The 21,738-nt window shown below is 52.0% G+C and overlaps 1 protein-coding gene across 4 annotated transcripts in view; it reads left to right on the top strand.

Moving 5' to 3' along the window:
* SMOC2 (SPARC related modular calcium binding 2) overlaps positions 1-21,738 on the top strand; it is a 158,411-nt gene that overhangs the window by 30,615 nt on the left and 106,058 nt on the right. For all 4 annotated transcript variants that reach the window (XM_036088111.2, XM_036088110.2, XM_036088109.2 and 1 more), the window contains exon 2: positions 18,836-19,007. In XM_036088111.2, coding sequence (XP_035944004.1) covers positions 18,836-19,007 — 172 coding nt within the window. The remainder of the gene's footprint in view (positions 1-18,835; positions 19,008-21,738) is intronic.

The following is a 21,738-nucleotide window of genomic DNA, read 5'->3' as shown; positions in this document are numbered from 1 at the left end:
TGGGCCCAGCAGGAAGAGGAAATGAAGGAACAAGATGCACATGTGCTGAAGATGTTATAGTTCACCACAGTCCGCCTGGCTGTCTGTGGCGGGTTCGGCAGCTCGCTGGGAGAGCGTGTGTGTGCACGTGCGTGTGCATGCAACATGCACATGTGTGCGTGCGGGCACGTGTGTGCACACGCACACGCACGCACATGTGTGCACGAGCATGCATGTGTGTGCGTGTGAGTGTGTGTGCATGCATTTGTGCGTATGCACGTGTGTGCGTGCGAGCCTGTGCACATGTGAGTGTGTGTGTACACACATGTGCATGTGCACGTGCACGAGGGAGGGTGGGATGTTCTCAAGAGCTCTCCCCGAATATGTTTGCTGTTTGGGGATGAGATGAAAACTGAAACACGGAACACAACTGTGTCACACTTCTCCAGCGTTGTGTACTCTACAAAGAGTTGTCATGCTTCACAGACTGCTTGGTTCTCCTGGGCCTGGCTTCTCCGTGAGGAAGTTGCTCCTAGACACTCCCCCTGGGCCCACCCCTCTCGTTTCCTCCCCCAGAGGAACAGCACAGCACGAGGACATTCACTATTCTTCGGTATAAGGATTCCTGGCCAGTAGCATCTGTGAAGCAAAGTGGGTCTACGTCATTGGTGTGCCTTACACCTGCTGGGCGCCCACCGCTCGGTGTCAGGAGCGATGCACGGGGCGCGCTCACCCCCGGATGACGTCGGCAGTCAGGAGCGATGCACGGGGCGCGCTCACCCCCGGACGACGTCGGCAGTCAGGAGCGATGCACGGGGCACGCTCACCGGTGGACGTTAGGAAAGGTGCCCGGAGTCATAAATCACAGCTCCTGGCCTTGGAGACCTTCCGTCTTATAGGGAACAAAGACATAAAGACCTGGAATAAAAAGAGAACAGTCTGGACTTCCTCTTTGTCTTGAGGCAGTTAGGACGTCAATGGTTGAAGGCATTTGGATAAAGGAAGGGTGACTGTGGTTGGGTTGGTGAGCCATTGCATAGGGGACCCAGAGAGTTAGCTGAGTCCTCAGAGATGGGACTCCTCCCCGTAGCGGAGGTCGGCGTGCGTAGGCCAGGAGCAGGGGGTGGGTAGGAGAGTGTTTCTAGAGAACCAGATGGAGGTGACCCGCTGGAACGGAGTGTCCTTATGCCCGGTGTGGCAACAGGTTGACAGGAATGGGGTTCATCTGAGGCAGACAGCTTTCTGCTCAGCCCTCCAGCTGTCCTTCGAGTTTCAAGTGCTGTCTGCGGGACAGAGGGTGGTCGTGCAGGGTGTCTGAGCTCCGAGAGAGAGCGGGCACGTCTATGCTGGGGACCTCTGGTTTTGAACCACTCAGGTTTACAGGGAAGGATTCTGCCATTGATTAGTGACTAAAGACACAGTCCTTGATTTATATTTGTGAGTCCTGGCAAGATCGTCATGTGTGGTCGGTCATTGATAAATATGTTACAAAGTGTTTATAAACTACATTGAGGAGGCAGCTCTGCTCCCCAGACTAAAGGGAATCAGGAAACGGAAAATGGTAGTAGGTTCTGTGTATTAATAATAAAATTCAGGACTTTCCCTCTAGGTTCCTGTGGCTTTTCATCAAATTTGAAAGTACTTCACATAATAGGTTAATTTTGTAATATTCTGAGTAATTCTTAGCACCTATGAACTAAGCCACAGAACGTCTGGGAACCAAGACAAGACTTAGGAGGGTGCTCCCCATTCCTCCTCAAGGGGCTCGCGCTGTGCCATTAAGCTCCTGTCTTCTCCCCATCTCGCTGTGGGCTCCCCGGTCCAGCCCGGGTCCAGCCCAAGAGGCCGCTCAGTGTTCACCGGAGGGATACGGCCACAGGAATGGGTTCCGTTTCCAGAGCCGCTGAAGAAGTCTGAGGGCAGAACAGGGAGATCAGGTCCCAGCCGCGGACTCTGAAAGTGGCATTTCATCTTCGCCCACGACAGCTCCGACCCGTGACCCACATGTGCGCCCCTCAGTTCATGCACTGCCGTGTCACTTGAGGGGAGCCCGGCCACTACGTCGGGGGGGGGACACACAGCCGGGGAGAGGAGCTGCATCGTGCTGTCTCCTGCCGCCGCGGCATGAAGACCGCGGGGAACAGTGCCGCAAGGTTGGGGTCCGCGCGGGCTTTCATCTGCACGAGGTGCTCCGAGGGCTTCGTTGCCCAGAGCCGCAAGGACATCCAAACCCATCGTGAGTCACCAATGAATCAGGGACAGAGCGCTCGGAGGCCCGGCTGCGAAAACCTGACTCCCTGCTTAGTTTGCTCCGATTCTGTTGCGGTCTGCAGAGTCTTACCAAACCAGTGCTCCTGGCTCCGACTCTGCCCTCCAAGTCCACATCTGGTAACTTTTCATTACAGAGCAGGAGTCCTGGGCGAGCCCTCAGCCTTCACAGTGGCCTTTCGTGTAAGAGTCACAAACGCCAGCCTCACGGTATCAGCCTGTGGGTGCAGCGCGCACGGGGCGCGTTCTAGCGTGTTCGGGGCCTCCGTAAACGTCTGCGGTCGCCATATCCAGGCCAGGCCAGAGTGGGCTTGTGGTTTTGTTGTGTTTCAGTGAACGAATTCATTCATTTCTGGGCCACATGTGAGTGGACAGAAGGCAGCCGCTGGGCGCGGGGGCAGGGAGCATGTGCGCATTCTGACGAGGAGGCCCCAGCAGGTCCGCAGACCCGCACGACCGCCGCCTGCAGAGACCCGGTTTGTGCACCTGCTGGCCAGGGCAGGGTGCTCCCGAAGAAACAGCAAGCGCCCGCCATGGCATTCACTGCCCCTGTCCACCGTGACCGTGGTCCACGGCGCCCCAGCCCCCTTCTTCCTCCACATCACTGCTCACCTCCTTCAGCCACACAGAGTGGACCTTTTGCCCTTTGTCTCAGTTTCTCCTCTTCTCCCTGATGGAGCCGTCAGAGGTGCCTGTCCTCGGAGTCACACTCTCCCCGGTAACAGGCGAGGCTGGTCCTCTGGCCGCCCTCCTCTCGGTGTGCACCTCCGGGGTTTGCAGCTGCTCTGCCCCCTCGGGCACCAGGGGGGGCCGCCCGGCTCCCAGTGCCTGTCACCCTCCAGGACCCCCTCTCCTCAGCAGTCTGTTCCCGCTGGGCATCGGGCACAGGTGCCGTTTAGAGTTGCTGTTGGCAAACACGCGTGGCCCATCTCTGGCTTCTAACCCATTCAGCCCACTACCTCCCCTCGGGCCTGCAAACATCTGTACTTTAGAAAGTACAATACGCAGGAAAGATCTGGGAAGCTCGGTTCTGCACGGGGAGGCATTTTAGCGTTTATTGGGCTACCCAGGCACCTGGCAGTGTAATACCTACAAAGGAGGTAAACACAGCCTGAATATAGGAACAACCATTGATCAAAGAAGATGCATATACATGGCACTAAATCTACATATAGATGCAGCTCTCTTTCCTCTTTTGAGTGTTTTTTAAAGGATTTTATTCATTTATTTGACAGAGAGAGACACAGCGAGAGAGGGAACACAAGCAGGGGGAGTGGGAGAGGGAGAAGCAGGCTTCCCGCCGAGCAGGGAGCCCGATGTGGGACTCGATCTCAGGACCCCCGGGATCATGACCTGAGCCGAAGGCAGATGCCTAACGACTGAGCCACCCAGGAGCCTCGCCCTTTTGAGCATTTTTGGGGTAATCTGTGCATCTCTTATATGTAAAGCAGTAAATTTTCCCAATCATTTTGATTGGGGCATTTTTCATTGCAGTGACATCAACACAGTTCTGTTACTTCACTCCTTGGTTGTTACCAGGTTGCCTGTCTGTTAGTGTCCCCAGGTTGCTGTGACACACGACCGTGGACTACAGACGTCTGTTCTCTCCCCGTTCCGAGGCTGAAGTCAGAGAGCGAGGTGTCTGCAGGGGGGTTCTTCTGAGGCTGGGAGGGAGAATCTGCCCCAGGCCCCTGCCCGGCCTCTCGTGTCCGTGCGCGGTCGTTCATCTTCCCACGACGTTCTCCCCGTGTGCGTGTGTGTGTCCAGATTTCTCTGTTTTACAGGACGACAGTCCTATCAGAGTGAAGGCTTATCTTCCTTTAACATGATTCAATTTAACTTAACTGCTTACATCTGTAACAGCTATTTCCAAGCAAGGCCACATTCTGGGGTGGTGGGAGTTAGGACTTCACATATGGATTTTGGGGGACAGAATTCAACCCCTAACACCAGCAATTGGATGCAGGGGCCACCCTAGTTGAGTGTAACCTCATCATCAATTGATCATGTCAGCAAACACTCTATTTCCAGATATGGTCACATTCACGGGCACTGGGGCTAAGATGGAATGTTTCTGGAGGGGGACACCGCTCAGCCCACAGCAGTGTCTACAAACCCGATTCCGTCTGTTGCCTTCTGACCTGCAGCCTTGCTTTTGCGGGTCTGGGGCGAGTCCATGTGCGTCAGGCAGTGAGGGGACAGCCTGATTTCTGAGTGCTCTGGTAGGGGGAGGCGAAGGGGACCCAGCCCCTCAGTCAGCGGCTCCAGGTTCTCCGGCACACAGCTCCATCTCCAGGAGGGAAGAGGGACGCGTCCTCGGAAGGGGCCAGTACCCTGCATGGTGTACAAAATGTTGTGTGCCAGGGGGAGGTGGCTGCAGAGGGGGTGAGAGTCCCTGAGCGGGGCTGACGACACCTAACAAGTGTAGAGCGCATGGCTCCCGCCCAAGGGGCGCCTGCCCACCTCCCTCTGAAGCACACCGCGGGACTCTGAGACAAGTGGTCGGCGGAAAGAGGTTCCCGATTTTAAAACTTTGTGGGACCTGAGAAATCCTCTCATGCCCCCCATTTATTTTTATTTGGTTTTGAGAGAGAGCATGCACACAAGTGGGGAGGGGCAGAGGGAGAAGGAGAGCAGATCCCCAAGCAGCCTCTGCACCCAGCATGAAGCCGGACATGGGGCTTGATCCCAGGACCCTGAGATCATGATCTGAGCTGAGATCAAGAATCGGGAGCTTAACCGACTGAGCCACCCAGGCGCCCTCATGCTCCGGTTTTATAAATGATGAAGTCTGCCTCAAATTGGGGTAGAGCCGTCCCAGGGGCAGCTCAGGCACCGGCCCGGGAGGCTTTGGGATGGCAGGTGGCAAACTCAGATCCTGAGCCACGGGTGTGTAGTGGCCCAGCTGGGGAGCCACACGCTTCTCACGTGGCACGTGTCCCCTTCGGCGCCCTTGCCGTGGCCACACACCCATGGCAGCCGGGGCCGATGGGGTCTGGGGTTTGCAGTCCCCACTCACACTGGGGCAGGATGTGGAGGGGAGCCTCCTGCATCTGCTGGAGTGTGCTCACATGTCACTTAAACAGGGCAGGGGACGTGTCTCCCTCAGGAAGGGTGACCCTGCATAACTCCGGGTGGTCGCTCCTGACAACGGGAAATATTTCTGTATCATCCGGTAGAATTCATGGTGGGTCAGCTCAGGTCATGGCAAATAGTTTCCCTATCTGTCTCTGAGCAGGGCCGCGCTCTTGGTCCGGGTCCAGCTAAGGCTGGAGGAGGACGAGTGATGAAGCCAGAGATGCACGATGCTCAACACAAAACTGACTTTATTTTAACAAAGTCACAACGTAATTTGTCTATGTGAAATTATCGATGCTAAGACAGTTTCCCTAGCACGTGAGAACTGGCTTGGGAGTCCAGGGCAAGAAGGGTGTCTCTTTCAGAACCAGCATGTGGGGCCAGGGAGCCCAGAAATCCTCCTGAGTGATGCCCGATGGAGTCAGGCCGCACGTGTGTGTCTGAAGACCTAAATTGTTATTCCTGCTAATAAAGTATTCATGAAATCTTGAACCAAAACACTGATTGGATAGTGGAGTTAAAATGTCTGCACATATGAGCCGTAGGGATGTTCTGATCTTACCGGACACGGATGCAGAAAAGCCGTTTGGGTTTACGTAATTTTACTTTGGTATTTTCAAAGAACAACTGCCCTGTTGGCTGTATTAGCGAGACTAAAAACAGGTGGTTTTACAAACCCGGGGAGAGCGAGCTGTGTTGTTCGGCGTCTTTGGTCTTTTCTGGAGCAAATCTTGATGCTGCTAAGTACAGAGCAATACCAGCGTGGCCGTCGGAGGACCAGGCGCCCATCCCGCATCCCCTCTCCTTCAGGGAACCACTGTCCTCATGCCAGAAGCCAGTCTTCCAATTTATTAAATTCCTTCAATTAATTAATCTCTTTGTATTTTAGTTCATTCTAATATTGAATTTGCTTCTGGAATTACCGATGAATTTATTCAAACAGAATAACGTCTCCTCATCTTTTACTTGTGCGTGAAAAATTGCAGGTTGTAGTTGAAGGGGAATTCCTTTTGGAGGCAAAAAAGGCCCTTTCTACCTCGAGTGGAAATGCCCACTGTGTTTCGAATGGCAGTTTTAGCTTGCCATTCAGGGAGTCCTCGTGGCCTGGCCCCCGTCCTCTTGGAGATATGCCACGCACACACTCAAGCGTGAAGTTGATTTGGCTCGAAGACTGTCATTTGTCCCTCCATCTGCCCCCTTCTAGTCCCCTTAGGTTTTAGAGCCAGACTCTCCCGGAGGCTGGAAGGAAGAGCCGCCCGCTCCCACACAGACGCCTGGTTTTCACAGCTGCTGCTGCTCAGATCTGGTTCGTGGGAAGCCGGCCGGTTCCCCCTTCAGGGACAGTCCAGGGCTGGAGGGGAGACGGTGAGGCTGGAGGGGCCGTGTGAGCGCCCGAGGCACCACGAGACGAAGGGACCATCATTCCAAATCACGTAAGGTCGGTTGAGCCGGACAGGCTTCTCTCCGGGCTCGGGGACGACAGCGGTCGCGGGTCAGCCACGCTTGGAGAGACCACATGCAGACAGCGGCGAGAGGCGCATGCGTGTGGCGGACTGGTCCCCCCCACGGAATAGCGCCTCCACCCCGAGCGTGGCCCCCGGCTCTCCACCAGCACCATTGGCACACTGGGGGGCATTTCTCCCGTTCCCCGTGCCGTGCCCGGCTTGCTGGGTTAAACCAGATTCTATAGGAGGAAATTTGGTGTCACCCGGCACGTTTTCTTGAGTCTTTCATAAATTGTGGGAAGGTAGTTCCCAAGGAAGACCTTGAAAATTGAAATAAAGACGAAACTGATGGAATGTTTAGATGCTCAGAAGTGATCTCTGTGAAGGACACTGGCTGGAACATTGATCTTCACCAGCAGAGATTTGTTAAAAACTCAATTCCCATCACTTTGTGCAAGATGTTGTGTAGCTTTGCAAATGGTGGAGGCAAATGTTTTATGAATGGGATGCAACTCCAACGTGCATAACAGGCTTCCAGAACCAAAGGGAAACTTCAGGAAATGACGTTCAAAGTATAAAGACATCTTCAGAATGGACACCACTGTGATAAGATTTGGCCCTATAATAGTATCATCACCTAAAATTATATTAGTTTGATATATTAATATCAAAATTTTAGGTATATTACACCCTGGTTGGTTAAAATTAATTATAGATGAGCAAGTTGATAATGCAGATATATTTCTTTTTTCAGAAAAGTGTATAAATCCTGGTTTTCTTTCCCCAGTTAAATGGCAGCTGAGAAAACCTATTCCATCGGCCACGCGTTCTAGTTTTTAAGCACCTCTGTTGTTGCTGGGGTCCTCCCTGGTTTTTGCCGTCCAGGATTACTTGACGCGAGCTCCTAATGGAGGAGTCACCCAGAAAACGTAACTGGTCTCCACGCAGCGGCCACTTCTCTGAGCTTTGCACGTCAATAGCCGTGGATACCAAGTGTTATGAGTGTGGAACCATTCTGATGCTTTTGGAACAATCCTAAATTAAAGTGTGTCTCTGTTTCCATTATAAACCTCACTGTTTTCTTGGTTTGACGAGATTCCAAGCATATCGGCCCAAATCTTGGCGAGGCTGTTAAATAGTCCTAGCAGATGCTGCTCAGAGTAGCTTCCCCTCTTAGGCGGTCCCAGTGGATTTACTCTTGGTGCGATGGCAGAGCGCGGCATCTGGGGCCAGTAGGCTGGACCCTGGGGCGGGCACCGTTGCAATCCTGTCTTTCATCCTGATTAGGAGACTTGCAGGGATATAAGAGTCTTCTCTTCCTCCCTCTCCTGTTTTCCCGAATTTAACACCTAGCATTTTTTAGGACTTCCGCTGAAATGCTTTACTCCAGGGAAAGAACCCATCAAAATCTTCTTGGATAAATGAACCTTCACTAGAAATATTTCCTGGACACGTCGTCACTGCTAAGAAGATGGGAAAAACTTGATAAGGATGTTGGAACTTAGCAGTGCTCTGACTTGGGATGTGACTGATTCTCTGGGGCAGGAAGCCCCAGCCCTTGGAGCAGACATCATCTGAGGGTGTAGTTCTCCTAACATTGCTGTTCTGTGCTTCTTCCCCCCAAAGCCAGCCCAGCCCCTGCTGGAGCAGCCCAGTCCCTGAGCCACGCCACCAAGGGTGCAGCTGCTGATTTGCCCTGACCCTGACCAGGGGTTTGGGGGTTCTGGGAATCGCAGGTGTCCATTGGCCCGGCTGGATCAGAGCACTGGTTCCTGACCCCCAAGTTCCAAGGCTAATCAGCCAGGGTGTGTCTGAGGATGTGGAGAGCCCATGCGTGGATGTGGACTCCACTCTCTAAATGAGTCACGGAATTAGGGGCTCTGCACATCCAGGAAGCTCCCCCACTCCCAGCCCTCGGGACTCTGGGGTGCACTTCCCCCGACTGGAGGCTGTGGGCTCTGGGACACCCACGATGGCAAGTTCGATTCTTTCATGCGCTCGTCTGGCGCCGCCAGACGTTAACCCAGGGCCATCTGTGCCGATTCCAGGCAACGCTGTGGGGCTTGCTTCCAGACTTCTGACATTTTCCTCGGAAAAACCCAAAGTTTTCTCTGTGTCTCTTCGGGACATTTAATTGGTCTGTAAAGTGCGGGTGGCGTGTGTGCGATGCTTTGGGTGCCTTGTGGACAGAGAAGATGCCTGGTTGGCAGCGACCCCAGGAGCGCGAGTGAAGCCGCGGTTTGGAGCAGCCCGTGGACTCTGGGCGTGTGTCCCCGTGTGTCCCCGTGCTCACTCAGACCACACAGGGCCCCCGCTGCCCGAGTCACAGCGTCCTCTCCCACTGCAGCCGCTCTGGGCTTGCTGTCCCCGCATGTCCCCGCGGCTCCCCAGGGAAGAGTTTCCTCCCCTTCCCACGGGCCCCCGGCTGCCCCTCGCTCTGCTCGCCACTCCTGCTCTTTCCCTGCAGCCCTGCAGTGGCCGGTGACGGCCTCAGAAACCTCTCTAGCCCCTCTGCAGGGATCGTCCACTTCCTCTTCCCTGTAAGTAAGGCATTTCTCTTTCCTCTGTACTTAAAGTTGTGGAATTTCAACATAACTTTTTCAAAAGAAGATTCTTTTCTCAGCATTTTGGATTTGTTTCATTATTAATATAGCCACGGAATTGATTTTTATTTGTCCTTTTGCAACTGTTCTAAAAACTTGAGCTTTAGGGAGCTAGATGAGGGATTGACGCCCCTTTACTCCCTGCTTGCCGACGGCAGTGTTGAAAAGAGCCGTCCTCAGGGAGGCAAACAGCATCATCCGCTGTCGGCCCCACACACAGGTGGCTCTGGGAACTCAGAGCAGCTGTGCGAAGGAAAACTGGAATTTTATTTTATTTTTTAATTTATTTAAATACAATTAATTAACACATAGTGTATTCTTAGTTTCAGAGGTAGAGTTTAGTGATTCATCAGTTGCATAGAACACCCAGTGCTCTTTCTATCACGTGCCCTCCTTCATGCCCATCACCCAGTTACCCCATCCCCCTACCCGAGTCTCCTATGGCTTAAGAATCTCTTACGGTTTTCTCCCTCTGATTTTGTCTTGTTTTCTTTTTCCCTCCCTTCCCCTATGAGGAGCACCTGAATTTTAAGTCTCATCTAATCTGGTTAATTTCAATAATAATGGCTGCACATGGCTAACAGTTTCTGTATTGGACTGCACAGCTCGAGATGAGAGTACGCTACGTGTTCCGAAGGTTTCGGTGGAAGGCAGACTCATGCTTTCCAGGCTTCAGATTCTACTGAAACACTTTTTGCTTGTTTGAAGCATGCAGATTAGAGCAGAGAGCGGGTTCTTCCCATGTTGGCACCTGGGGAAGGTGGTGTGGGGACGGTATTGTATGAAGCATGCAGATTAGAGCAGAGAGCGGGTCCTTCCCGCGTTGGCACCTGGGGAAGGTGGTGTGGGGACGGTGTTGTATGAAGCATGCAGATTAGAGCAGAGAGCGGGTCCTTCCCGCGTTGGCACCTGGGGAAGGTGGTGTGGGGACGGTGTTGTATGAAGCATGCAGATTAGAGCAGAGAGCGGGTTCTTCCCGCGTTGGCACCTGGGGAAGGTGGTGTGGGGACGGTATTGTATGAAGCATGCAGATTAGAGCAGAGAGCGGGTCCTTCCCGCGTTGGCACCTGGGGAAGGTGTGGGGACGGTATTGTATGAAGCATGCAGATTAGAGCAGAGAGCGGGTCCTTCCCGCGTTGGCACCTGGGGAAGGTGGTGTGGGGACGGTGTTGTATGAAGCATGCAGATTAGAGCAGAGAGCGGGTTCTTCCTGCGTTGGCACCTGGGGGAGGTGGTGTGGGGACGGTATTGTATGAAGCATGCAGATTAGAGCAGAGAGCGGGTCCTTCCCGCGTTGGCACCTGGGGGAGGGCGATGCAGACGCTCCAGCGAGAGGTGTCAGATGATGGACTACAGAAGCAGCCAGCTTTTAGTGAATGTGGGGCTTCCAGAACCATTTTCACCTATCTCAGAGATTGTACTTATGCATTCAATAATGATGATAATTTTGGATGGTGGCATGACTGCATTAGAGGTTTCAGATGCTACATTTCAAAGAACTGTGAAGAGAATTCCCTTGGAAGGATCTCATGCCTTGGCTATCTCATAACATAAACCAAGACTGTTAAAAAATGTGAAGAATCTGATTTAATGTGTAAACCAAGGTGAGAGGGGGAATAAGCTATTTTCCACTTCTGATGATGCCAAACACAAGCCAGCACTGAATGCCCTTCAAGACAGAAGAAGATGAAAACAGGAGAGGGGGACGGGAAGGCAGCCCCTCTTCCATGCATCCCCCCCTGAGGCTTCTTTTAGAAAATTGGTCCTGTGTTTTGGGTGAATACTGCAGCCCTGGGGTCAGGGCCTGGAGAAGGACGACCCAGCCCTGGCGCCCTCGGGTTGAGGACCCTGCCATGAGTGCTTGGGGTGGAGAGTAGTGGCCTGGGGGCAGAGTCCTTGGTGTGGTTCTTGTTGTGTCACAGACTAGTTGGGTGACCTCCTCTGGGACCCTCCGTCTCTTCATTGGTCGCATGAGGTACCTGTGCATGGTGTCCCCTGAGGGCCTTGGTCTCTTCACCTGTGTTCCCGAGAGCTCCCCACCTAGCCTCCAGACCCTGACAGCATTCCATCCACACTGGCCCCTGGATGTGAGCACAGGGCATTTGGTTCTGTTTATCACAGAGAAAGGGACTCAGACTTTTGCATCGGTTTCTTTCACCTTGGGGTATGGTATTTGTGTTGGTTGGTGGAGATGAGTATGGGAGAGATGAAGGTCTTCTCTTGTCCCCTCTTTTCCTCCAAGAAGTCCCCTCTGCATTGTTGAGCACTCACCTCCCTCAGGATTTTTGGTGTTCTGCACACAAACGGTCTATCTCAGGAACGTCCCATTGTCCGGCTCATTCACATGGCAAATCCTTGTTAGAACCTGCTTTGTGCGCGGACTTATCAGGAAAACCCTATAGGAAGCAGACCCACGGCAATCTTGAGCCCCGTGACCCTTGTTAGCAGGGAAGCATCCCTACTTTCAGAATCCCTGTTGGGCATTCGTCTTGTCTGAGAAAGAGTGAGATCACAAGCCCAGGGAGAAATAGGAATGCAGATGGGATTTTGGACGCCGTGTGGGTCTCGCTGGTGTTTAGATGCGGACCCAGAACTGGGCCCTGCTTGGTCTTCATTCAGAGAGCGGAGTCCCTGGCCCTGACATGAGGTATTCATTCTCTAACAATTAAAGAATGCAAACATGGTCATAAGCATCCCTGAGGCTTCCTGGCACTTCCTGTTTCTCGTGCCTGCTTCTGGGTGCTGTGCTGATCTCCCCGCGGCAGCGTGAGCTGGTTGCTTCCAGCAAGGCTTGTGTCCTGGTTCCTGATTCCGCCTCATGGTGCCTGCAGTGGGAATGATTTCCCTGCAGAGCACGTGGTCCCCACTGAGGTCTGGCCAGGGAACAAATGATCTGGTATCTCTGCTTCTGGATGCATTCCCCGGCTTCGCAGGTTACTCTCTAACATGTGTTTTAGTGTAATTTGTTCTAAATGCTTCGAAATGAGCAGGAGCCTCAAAACAGGAACTCCGGCCTGAATGCCTTTGAAAATGTCATTTTATCAATGAAATGCATTTGATAGTCTAAGGAAAGTGAGGACTCCAAGAGAAAGAGCAACCATCTGTTGCTCCTTTCACTGCTTCAGAAAGCGTGGGGGCTCCCGGGGAAGTGACAAGTCACGTGGCCCCCCCCGGAACACGGGGGCTTGGCCGTCACAGCCAGCAGCGGCCACCACCACCTGGCCGGGTGCCAGCCGTGCTGACGGTGGGCGCCTCCTGCGCGGCCACGTGACCTGCTTATCAGTCGTGGACTTCCCAGGTTCCACCCCAGGTCTGCAAATCAGGGGCCCTGCGGGGGAGGCCGGGGGGTCTGCGTGGTGAGCCAGCTGCCGGCGGTGGGGATCCCTGTGTGCAGACCGGGGTGTTTAAGAAGTGGAGTCTGGCAGCGGCTTAATCCCTTTTATTGTTACTTTCAGACACTTCTCATGTAAACTTTCATCCTGTCACTGGGAATGGCTCTCCAGGTAGGATGTTTGTTTTTGCTGCCCCTGAAGGGCAGAGCTGAGGTCCGAGCTTTTGCGTGCCAGGGTCCGGAGATGCCTGGGATGCCTGCCAAATAAGGCGTGTGCCACGGAGGGTGGCGGACAGACGGCCGGACTGTCCGGTCGGAGAGCAGGCTGTTTGTTCTAACGCAGTCACGGCAGCGAGCACCGGCCGTGGCTTCCTCCTGAGCTTACGTGTCTGTCCACGGCCTCGGCTCGCTCTCATTCCCGCATCCCTGCATCAGTGTGCTCAAACACCTTCTCTTTCCCCTGCCGTCTGCCCTAGCCATTCCGGAGTGAGTCCCACAGAGTTACGATATACAAACATTATTGAGCACAGCTGTCGACCAGACCCCATGTGGGGTTGCCAAGGCCACATGGATGAACGTACATCCTCTGTAGCCTGTAAAGGTGGTGTCCCGTGGGTTCCCGACTGTTGGTTGAGTGTCCACTATAATGTTCTCCACGTGCCAGCCTTGTGCTGTTTCCTGAGGCTGTAGCCCGAGAAGAACATGTAAATTGTGATATATGCATTTGGCATATTCCTTGATTCTTCCTGGGATTCTGGATAAGAGAGTGGCACTTGGTTGTCCCTTGAACTAATAGAGATAGCACCCAAGGTCCAGTGAGCCCTCTGTAAATGCTTTGACATGAAGGAAATCTGCTGAGACCCTCAGGTAGGTGTGTGACCCCTGGGACTGGAAATTCCCTCCACGCAGTCTTCTATAGGGAATCAGAGTCAAAGTCTGCCGTGTGCAGACAAGTCAATTCTGATACCGGGGAACAATGGTGAGTGTTGACTAACGTGATTTTTTTTGTTTTTGCCAAAGATCCTTCTTGTATTAAGGTAATACCATCCATATGATTTTTTGTTAAGAAGGATTTTATGATACCCAAGTTCTCACTGAATCTCAAATTAACATGAACTGGGAAAATTAATAACCCAAGAGATTTCTTGACTTATCTCCAAGAAGTGCTAACAAAAAGCAAAAAATACAAGAATATTGAAATTAATGTTGATGTGGAAGCAGGTGAGGAAAACAAACAAGAAAGAAGTGTTTGGGGAAAGGGGAAGAGATACGCAGAGCAGGCAGAACAGCACAGCACATGCCCATCCTCAGTTGTGGGCTGGGACCAAAGCCTCACCGTGCAGAAGGGGATGTCCACAGAGAGCTAGAAGAGTCCATGAAACAACGGGTCAGGGGACCAAAGGCCAGCAAGGACTCTGTAAGAGCACTCCACCATGCCAGCGGTGACGGCAGCACGGCAAATAGAGAGAAAAATGGCAGTTTCTAGGCTCCTGCTTTCCTCACAGTGAGTCTGGACTGTCCATGTCACTACTGACCGTAAGAAGCATCCAGAACCTTCATCCCTGAGCGTCTCCTCGAAGGTCGGGACTGCGTTTCTCCCAGAGGCTTTCAAGCCCTGAGAGCTCTGTCTTGGTTCCCCACTCAAAGTAGACAAGCTTCCTGGGGTTCGGTACTCAGAGCAATACTGTCACCCCGTCCCACACCTGTTGCCCCATCTAGTGGGTCCTCCTGTCACAGGCACCCTCTCAGCATTGACCCTGAGAGAAGGGCTGACCCTTCCTCTGCTTCCTGCATGTTCCTTAAAAAACCTGCTACCTCCTCTTGACCTGGTGATCATGGGTGGTCCCAGATGACCTGGTGATCCTCTGTGGTCCCAGGTGACATGCTGATCCTCTGTGGTCCCAGATGACCTGGTGATCCTCTGTGGTCCCAGGTGACACGGTGATCCTCTGTGGTCCCAGGTGACGTGGTGATCCTCTGTGGTCCCAAATGACATGGTGATCCTCTGTGGTCCCAGATCACCTGGTGATCCTCTGTGGAACCAGGTGACATGGTGATCCTCTGTGGGCCCAGGTGACATGGTGATCTTCTGTGGTCCCAAGTGACATGGTGATCCTCTGTAGGCCCAGGTGACATGGTGATCCTCTGTGGCCCCAGATGACCTGGTGATCATCCATGGTCCCAGATTTGTTGCCCCTTAAATCGTAAGCTCCACAAGGGCAGGCCCTCCTTTGGATCCCACTGTCCTGGAGACAAGAGGAGGTAGAGAGCAGTCACTCAATAATTATTTAATAAGTTCAGTTGAAGCTGGATCTGACTTGACTTGTACTTCTTCTAGCGCGTGGCGTGAGTGAGGGATTGCAAAGGCGGTCTCACTGGGAGAAGCACCCTGCAGCAAGTACCCTCTGGCTTCACTTTATCCTCTAAGTGCAGGTTGTAGACGGATAAGATCTCTATGTTGGCATCGTCAATTTCAGTTCCCTGGTTTACTAAAAAAGCAGGGAATTCTTTCCTGGAATCTGAGAAAGCTCAGAGCTTAAAGGGAGACATTGCTCCTTCGAACAGGCTTGCATTTGTGACCGTGCTCATACCTGTCCTTCGGGTGCTTTCATAATTATTCCCTCTTACATCCCAGCAGGTGTGCACACTTCACCGATGCCCTCGCCGTGTGTCTGTTCCCCCGAACCCCAGGGTGAGCCTCATCTGCAGATTAAGCAAACACACTTAGAAGCTATACTCACTTTCCAGTGGTCTCTGATTTAGAAAGTTCTTGCTTTTGTGAATCCTACAGCTGCAGAACTATGTATTTCTTAATGCTATCTCGTAGCATAAACAGTAAAAAAAAAAAAAAGTCTTAAATCAGTATCACTGTGGGAAAATCCATCCACATGAATATTTAAAGAGTGTGTTTTAACCCGTTTCTTCAATGTTTGGGTCTTGTTCTAACTTTCCCTCTGGCTTACACCCTTGCTTTTTAGTAAGCAAAATATAGACCGTGTTTTTGATCGTTTGCATCGGACCTACCTATTTTCCACGCAGGATTGCGCGGGCGCCCTCTGCAGCTTCCTCCCGCCACTGTCCTTGCATATGGCACACAGCACAGCCTTGTCAAGATAAAAGACACGGGGACCCCTGGCACTCTGAGGTCTGTCTTCGTGTCACTCAATGTCTGATTTCTTTCTAAATTTGGCAAATTACCTTTTATCTTAACGAGTTTGAAGACCCTCAACCAAGTTCTTTTAATAAACTGTGAATTCTTTAAAATAGGGCTGTTTTATTTTCCTTTAACAGGCTTTGTTGGTTAAAGAGTACAGCCGAGTAAAAGCTCATTTTCTTCTGTGCACCGTCTGCCTTGGAACGTAACTGCTGTTCAAAGTGAGGGGGGGGGAGGAGAAACGTGCGTAAAGCGTGTGTTCTCTTATTTCTGACAAAGAAAAGCTCCATTGTTAGTTCTACACCATTAAATTATAAAGAATTGTGGTCAAATTCCAAATGCCTGAATGCTAGGCCTTCTTTTTTTTTTATTGCAAGATGTAGAAGCTGTCTCTCTCTTTAGAGAAAATGATAATTACAATGTCTTACCATAAGTAATCTGCATTTCCTAACTCAGGTTTAGGAAATGCAAACAGACCACCTCTTACACATCGAACTTAGTGGGATTTGGGTGACTGCACCTTTCCACTGAAACAGGGATGGGCGTGGCTTATGGGGCGGGGCTGGTCCTGAGCACCTCACAGCCTCAGGTGGGCTCCTTGCTTCACATGCGCTCTGTCTCCCATCTCTGTCCGTCTGTCTGTCTCTTTCTGTCTCTGTCTCTGTCTTTGTCTCTGCTCTGTCTGTCTCTGAATGTCTGTCTCCTCTCTCTGTCTCCCCTCTCTGTCTCTGTTTCTCTGTCTTTCTGTCTCTCTTTCTCTCTGTGTATCTCTGTCTCTGTCTGTCTTTTTGTCCGTCCCTCTGTCTGTCTCTATGTCTCTCTCCTGCATGATGCTGTTTTCAGAGGAGGTCTATCAAACCCCCCAGAGCTTTGCGGGAAGAATAAGGCAAGGGGGGGAAACCTCCACAAAACTGGAAGCGACATGTCAGTGGACGCACTTCCTAATTTCACTACGCTGAAGCGTCAGCATCTCCCAGGAACTGGGCGGCCCCCAGGGGCACACCTCTGTGGCTGGAAAGTTAGAACACATTTGGGGCAAAGTGAAAAAACCAGGCCTTAAAACTCTATAGAGACAGAATTCAATCAGGCGTTTTTATGGGCTTGCTTTGCCCATTTTTAAGTAAAAGAACAACGTTTTGTACAACCGTGAGAAAGCAATGATCTGTCTTCACTTGCCTCTTGGCTAAAATAAGCACAGATCATTTTAGCAAGTCAGCTTATTCTCAGGACACATTAGGGCGTGCTGCTTGAGCTGCAGCAAGTTAGAACAGCGTGTCCCTGCCGTGGCCCCAGGCCCCACTGAGGGGAGACCCCACTGCCTCCAGCTGCCGTCACCTGTCTCCTGACTGGAGCCTTCATCCAGACGTCGGAGACATGACCACCTTCCCCAGCCCCCTCCTGGCCGGTGCACTCGGCCCTTCCCTCCCAGGACCCCGGTCAGGGGCGCGAGGCCTGGCCCGGACTCCCTGTGGGGTCCGTCCCAGCTTCGGTCCTCCTTCCCTCCGCGCTGTCTCAGGGTCAGCTTTGGGTTACTCTGTTAACAGTGCCTGCAAGGACCCACAGAGCTTCATGGGGGAAGTACGGTACCTTTTAAGGAATGAAGTATCTTAAATTTGAGAATTTCCTGTTTTTCTTGTACTGATGAGGGAACAAGTGGATGAGGGTCCCTGAGCTTCTGAACCCCATTCCTACTTTTCCCCCAGCTTGGACTCTGAGACCGAACAGGCTGTTCTGAGCATGGCTCTCTCTACCTCCATAAATATTACTGGGACTAACGTGCCAAATAAACCTATTCAATACACACAGTACTCAGAGAGCCAAACACCACCGTGCGGTACTCGGTCATGGCCACAGTCCTCGGGCGCCGGGGGGGGCTCCGTCGGTGAAGCGTCTGCCTTCAGCTCAGGTCATGATCCCAGGGTTCTGGGATCGAGCCCCGCGTCGGGCTCCCCGCTCAGCAGGAAGCCTGCTTCTCTCTCTGACAAATAAATAAAATCTTAAAAAAAAAAAAAAAATAACCACAGCTCTCAGTTTCCTACTTTTCCCTTCCTTTCTTTCCTTTAATGAATTGCTAATGCTCCATAAATCAGAGAAAACGCCTCGGGGCAGGGGATACCTCCATCAGTGACCACAGTTGCGTGGAGACCCCATTTATCCTGCAGTACAAAGCCTTCCCAAGTGTCTTCTGAGACCCGGCTGCATGCTCACTGCTCCGCCGGTGTGTGCGGACTGGACAGGTCAGAGTGGCATTGTCCACCAAGGGCAGGGGTGCGGGCAGACGGGCCCCTGGAAGACACAGCTGGCTCTGCAGTGGAGTGTCAGGGCATCAGGAGGAGCCAAGGCAAGGATGGGGACCCTGGAGCAGGCGAGGGGGAGCGCGGGCAGCCGCACAGGGGCTGCTGGGCCATCTCAGGGGCTCCTTCACGTGGGCCTGTGCTCGCATGCACCTGCAGCGCTGGGTGAGGGCAGGCCCCTGACCTCTGTGCCCACTTGACGCTGGGGCGATGCATGCAGGCATGGGGTGCAGTGCTGCTAGGCACGTCACGGAAACCAGCAGCCGCCCCCGGGCCCGGGCGTTGATTCAGAAGACGGTAAGCTAGTTCAAGCAAGGACGCAAGAAGGGGTTAGCCCGCCCCCAGTCCTCTCCGTGGACTCCTGACTCTCGGGAGTAACTTCCAGGGTGGCAGTAAGACACGGAGCATGCAGGAGGGGACTCGCAAGCGAATTTACAAACGGAAGGGCAAATATTGACGGCCAAACAGAATTCCTGCACATCCCACTGCAGATATTCACGGTTTTGTGCACCACTTAGTGTAGCTGGCTTGGAGAGGATCGGTTCTCGAGATCCCCGACTGCCCGGGGCTCAGATTCTTCAGGGATTCCCGCCGTGGCCTCAGGCAGACTTCTGTTTTCTGCGGCTCTGCAGGACGCCTCTTTACGTTTGTCTGGCTTCTTTTTTTTTTTTTTCTCCCCCAAGTTTTTGCGAGTCGATCAAGATAAAGACAAGGATTGCAGCTTGGATTGTGGGGGCTCCTCGCAGAAGCCCCTCTGTGCGTCGGACGGCAGGACCTTCCTGTCTCGCTGCGAGTTCCAGCGCGCCAAATGCAAAGACCCTCAGCTAGAAATTGCTTATCGAGGAAACTGCAGAGGTAAGCTGGGTGCCATCAGCCGTTAACATGGAAGGCCATGTATGTTATTTTCATCTTTGCTAATTTTTATATGTAAAAGCTCAAGGGTTTTAGGTTTGTTTTTTTTTTTTTTCAGAATGTATAAGGAAGAAGAGTAATTTCTATGAGTCTCAGGAGCAGAGGCATCTTTTAAAGTTGTTTAATGCTCTTTCCTTGGGATATTTTATCAGGACATACATTTATCTGAGTCTTCAGAAAGGATTCTCACCAGAGTCAGTACTGCTTCCTTCCACCCCGTCTTGTTTCTCTGCAAACGGGACGTGCATACGGCACCTGCTCCGACTGTCAGTGATTTTCCTTCCCGTTGATTTTACACGTGTAATTTCTGATGATCCTGATTTAAGAATCAGATTTAGATTTAGCTAACATGCTTAGAGCAAAACATTGAAATACTTCCTATGTTAATGAAGGCTTTGACTCAACAAAGCACGCTGATGTTTCAAGCACAAACAGTCGCGTTCAGAAAGAGATTTACCTTCTTTTTGCTGTTATCTTAAGAGAAAAGACCACACAGAGTAAAATCGCCTTTGAGAGGAGGCTCCGCTCGGTCTCGCTGTTGGCCCAGCAATCCCACAGCAAGGCGAAACTCCGTCGGCCACGGTGGTCCGTGTCTCGGCTCCAAATTGGCCACGTTCTGAATAACCTGCTCTTCCTTCTTTCATAATACGATATATCCGAGGTGAACACGTTTGAGTCACTTCTGCCCGTGAGTGAGTCGGCACCTTGCCTGCTCCCGCTGACCCCCGGGGGCGCTCTGCCGGCAGACCCAGGCTCCCCACAGCGACCCACACCTGCGCCCACGCTGGGGCCGTGGGCTCGCCCGGGACAGGTCCGTGTCCGCACGCACTGCACGTGGGTACGTGTGTGTTGCCCATGACCGATGGTCACACATTCACGAAGGCTTTCTTTCCACCATCGTGGTTGGTTCAGAGTCTAAGTATTTTAGACCCTTAGGATTTAAAGGCCACAGAGAGGCCTGGACGTGAGCTGATGCGAGTGGGACGCCCTCCGGCTGGGGAAGCTGGGAAGGTCCTCTCTGTGAGGGGACAGCAGAGCACTGCACACCGAGTCCCTTTCTTATCCTGTGGTCAGATGCAGCTCCCCGAGTGGGAATCACACAGAAGGAGTGTTTCCTCCTTTTCGTTAAGGGGCCATGACCTCAGCGCTGAGGCCGAGCAGAGACATCAGGAGGGGTGGGAGACAAGGGGTTGATCTCACTATGGAGACCTAGAGTATCAGGTGTTGGAGTTTTTCCTTAGGGGGAAATGGGAAGCCAAAGGGAGCTGAGGCAGAAGAGGGACAGAGGTAAGCTGACTTGCGCTGAGACCGCGTCCCTCGCCGTACCGCGCCACCCGGCTCCTTCGTGGCTGCGCTGCGCCTTTGCCGGGTGCGCAGGCTCTGGGCTCCCCCAGGCGTCGGCCACGACGAGCGTCCTCCTGGACCTGCTCTCAGAGGGATGCCCGAGGTGAAGGAAGCAGCTGTTGCCAGAGGGGAAGCGTGGTTTTAATTCAGTTTCAGTAAGTTACTGAGTTTATGAAAATGCAGGGAACAAAGTATTTGATTCATACCTGAAATGGAGGTGCTGCGGTGGGGTGTCCTACCAGAGTCCGGAGACGCCGGGGATCTGATGCTGCAGCCCACCGGGCGCACAGGAAGGCGCTTCTTCCAACTCCGGCCCAAGCAGAAAACAGTGCATTCAAAGTAAAGACCTGTAATTTTTGTTCAACAGAACCCATATGGTTCACAAATTAAATTTTACTTTTGTAGGGAAAAATAGTTTTTAAAATGTTAAAGCACAGATATGAAATATCCTTCTATAGAAAAATTCCATAAAAGTTGAGATAATTCGAATTAGCAGCCTTTGAAATTATTTAATTGAATTATATATCCTTGTGTGTACCATCCACAATAAAAGCTATCTTGGAAGGGTCACATGCAGAGGAAGCTGGATTCCTGGTGTAGCCAGGCTTGCTCTGCCTTTCTTCGTGGGATGGAAGAAAGCAGAACATACCTTTAAAAAAAGATTTTTGTAAATGAAAAATGATTTTTTTCTCCTTAAATATCCATTCCCACTTGTAGAAAACAGTAGAATATAATTTATCAAATCCCATCCACCTGAGTCTCCAGCGTTCTGAACCCTATTTTGTCCTTGTACCTGTTTTCTCGGTGGCCGTTAGGTTTCGGTAAACTATATGCTGTTTCTCATTCCTTCGGAGAAAACTTGAGTGAAAAACCTCAGATACACCTGATGGCGATACAGACACACACGAAAACTTCATTCACTCAAGCAAACAATCGATACTCTTGAGGCAGCTTCATTCTGTGTGATTCTAAAGTTAAATCATCGCTTAGCACCAGCCTGAGATTTTCCAATAGATTCTGAAGTTACTCGGTGTGGGCGCGCCTCAGAGAACGGCGGGCTGGGCTCCCCACCACCGAGCGCAGTGAGTATCCCGATAAAACGAGGCCGATCAATGTTTTGGTATCCCAGTGCACACATGAGTTCTGTCTACACTATCCTGCAGTCTACTAAGTGTGTAAAAGCATTTTGTCTAACTAAACAACATGCATACCTTACTTACAAAGTACTTTATTGTTAAAAAATGACAACCCTTATCTGAGCTTTCAGTAATTTGTAATCACTGAGCACAGATCGCCAAACAAATACAATAATAATGAAAAGGTTTTGAAA

Source organism: Halichoerus grypus, chromosome 9, assembly GCF_964656455.1.
Source record: "Halichoerus grypus chromosome 9, mHalGry1.hap1.1, whole genome shotgun sequence".
NCBI classification, from domain to species: domain Eukaryota; kingdom Metazoa; phylum Chordata; class Mammalia; order Carnivora; family Phocidae; genus Halichoerus; species Halichoerus grypus.
Note: the sequence above shows the minus strand (reverse complement) of the source record. Positions and strands in the feature narration are given on the sequence as shown.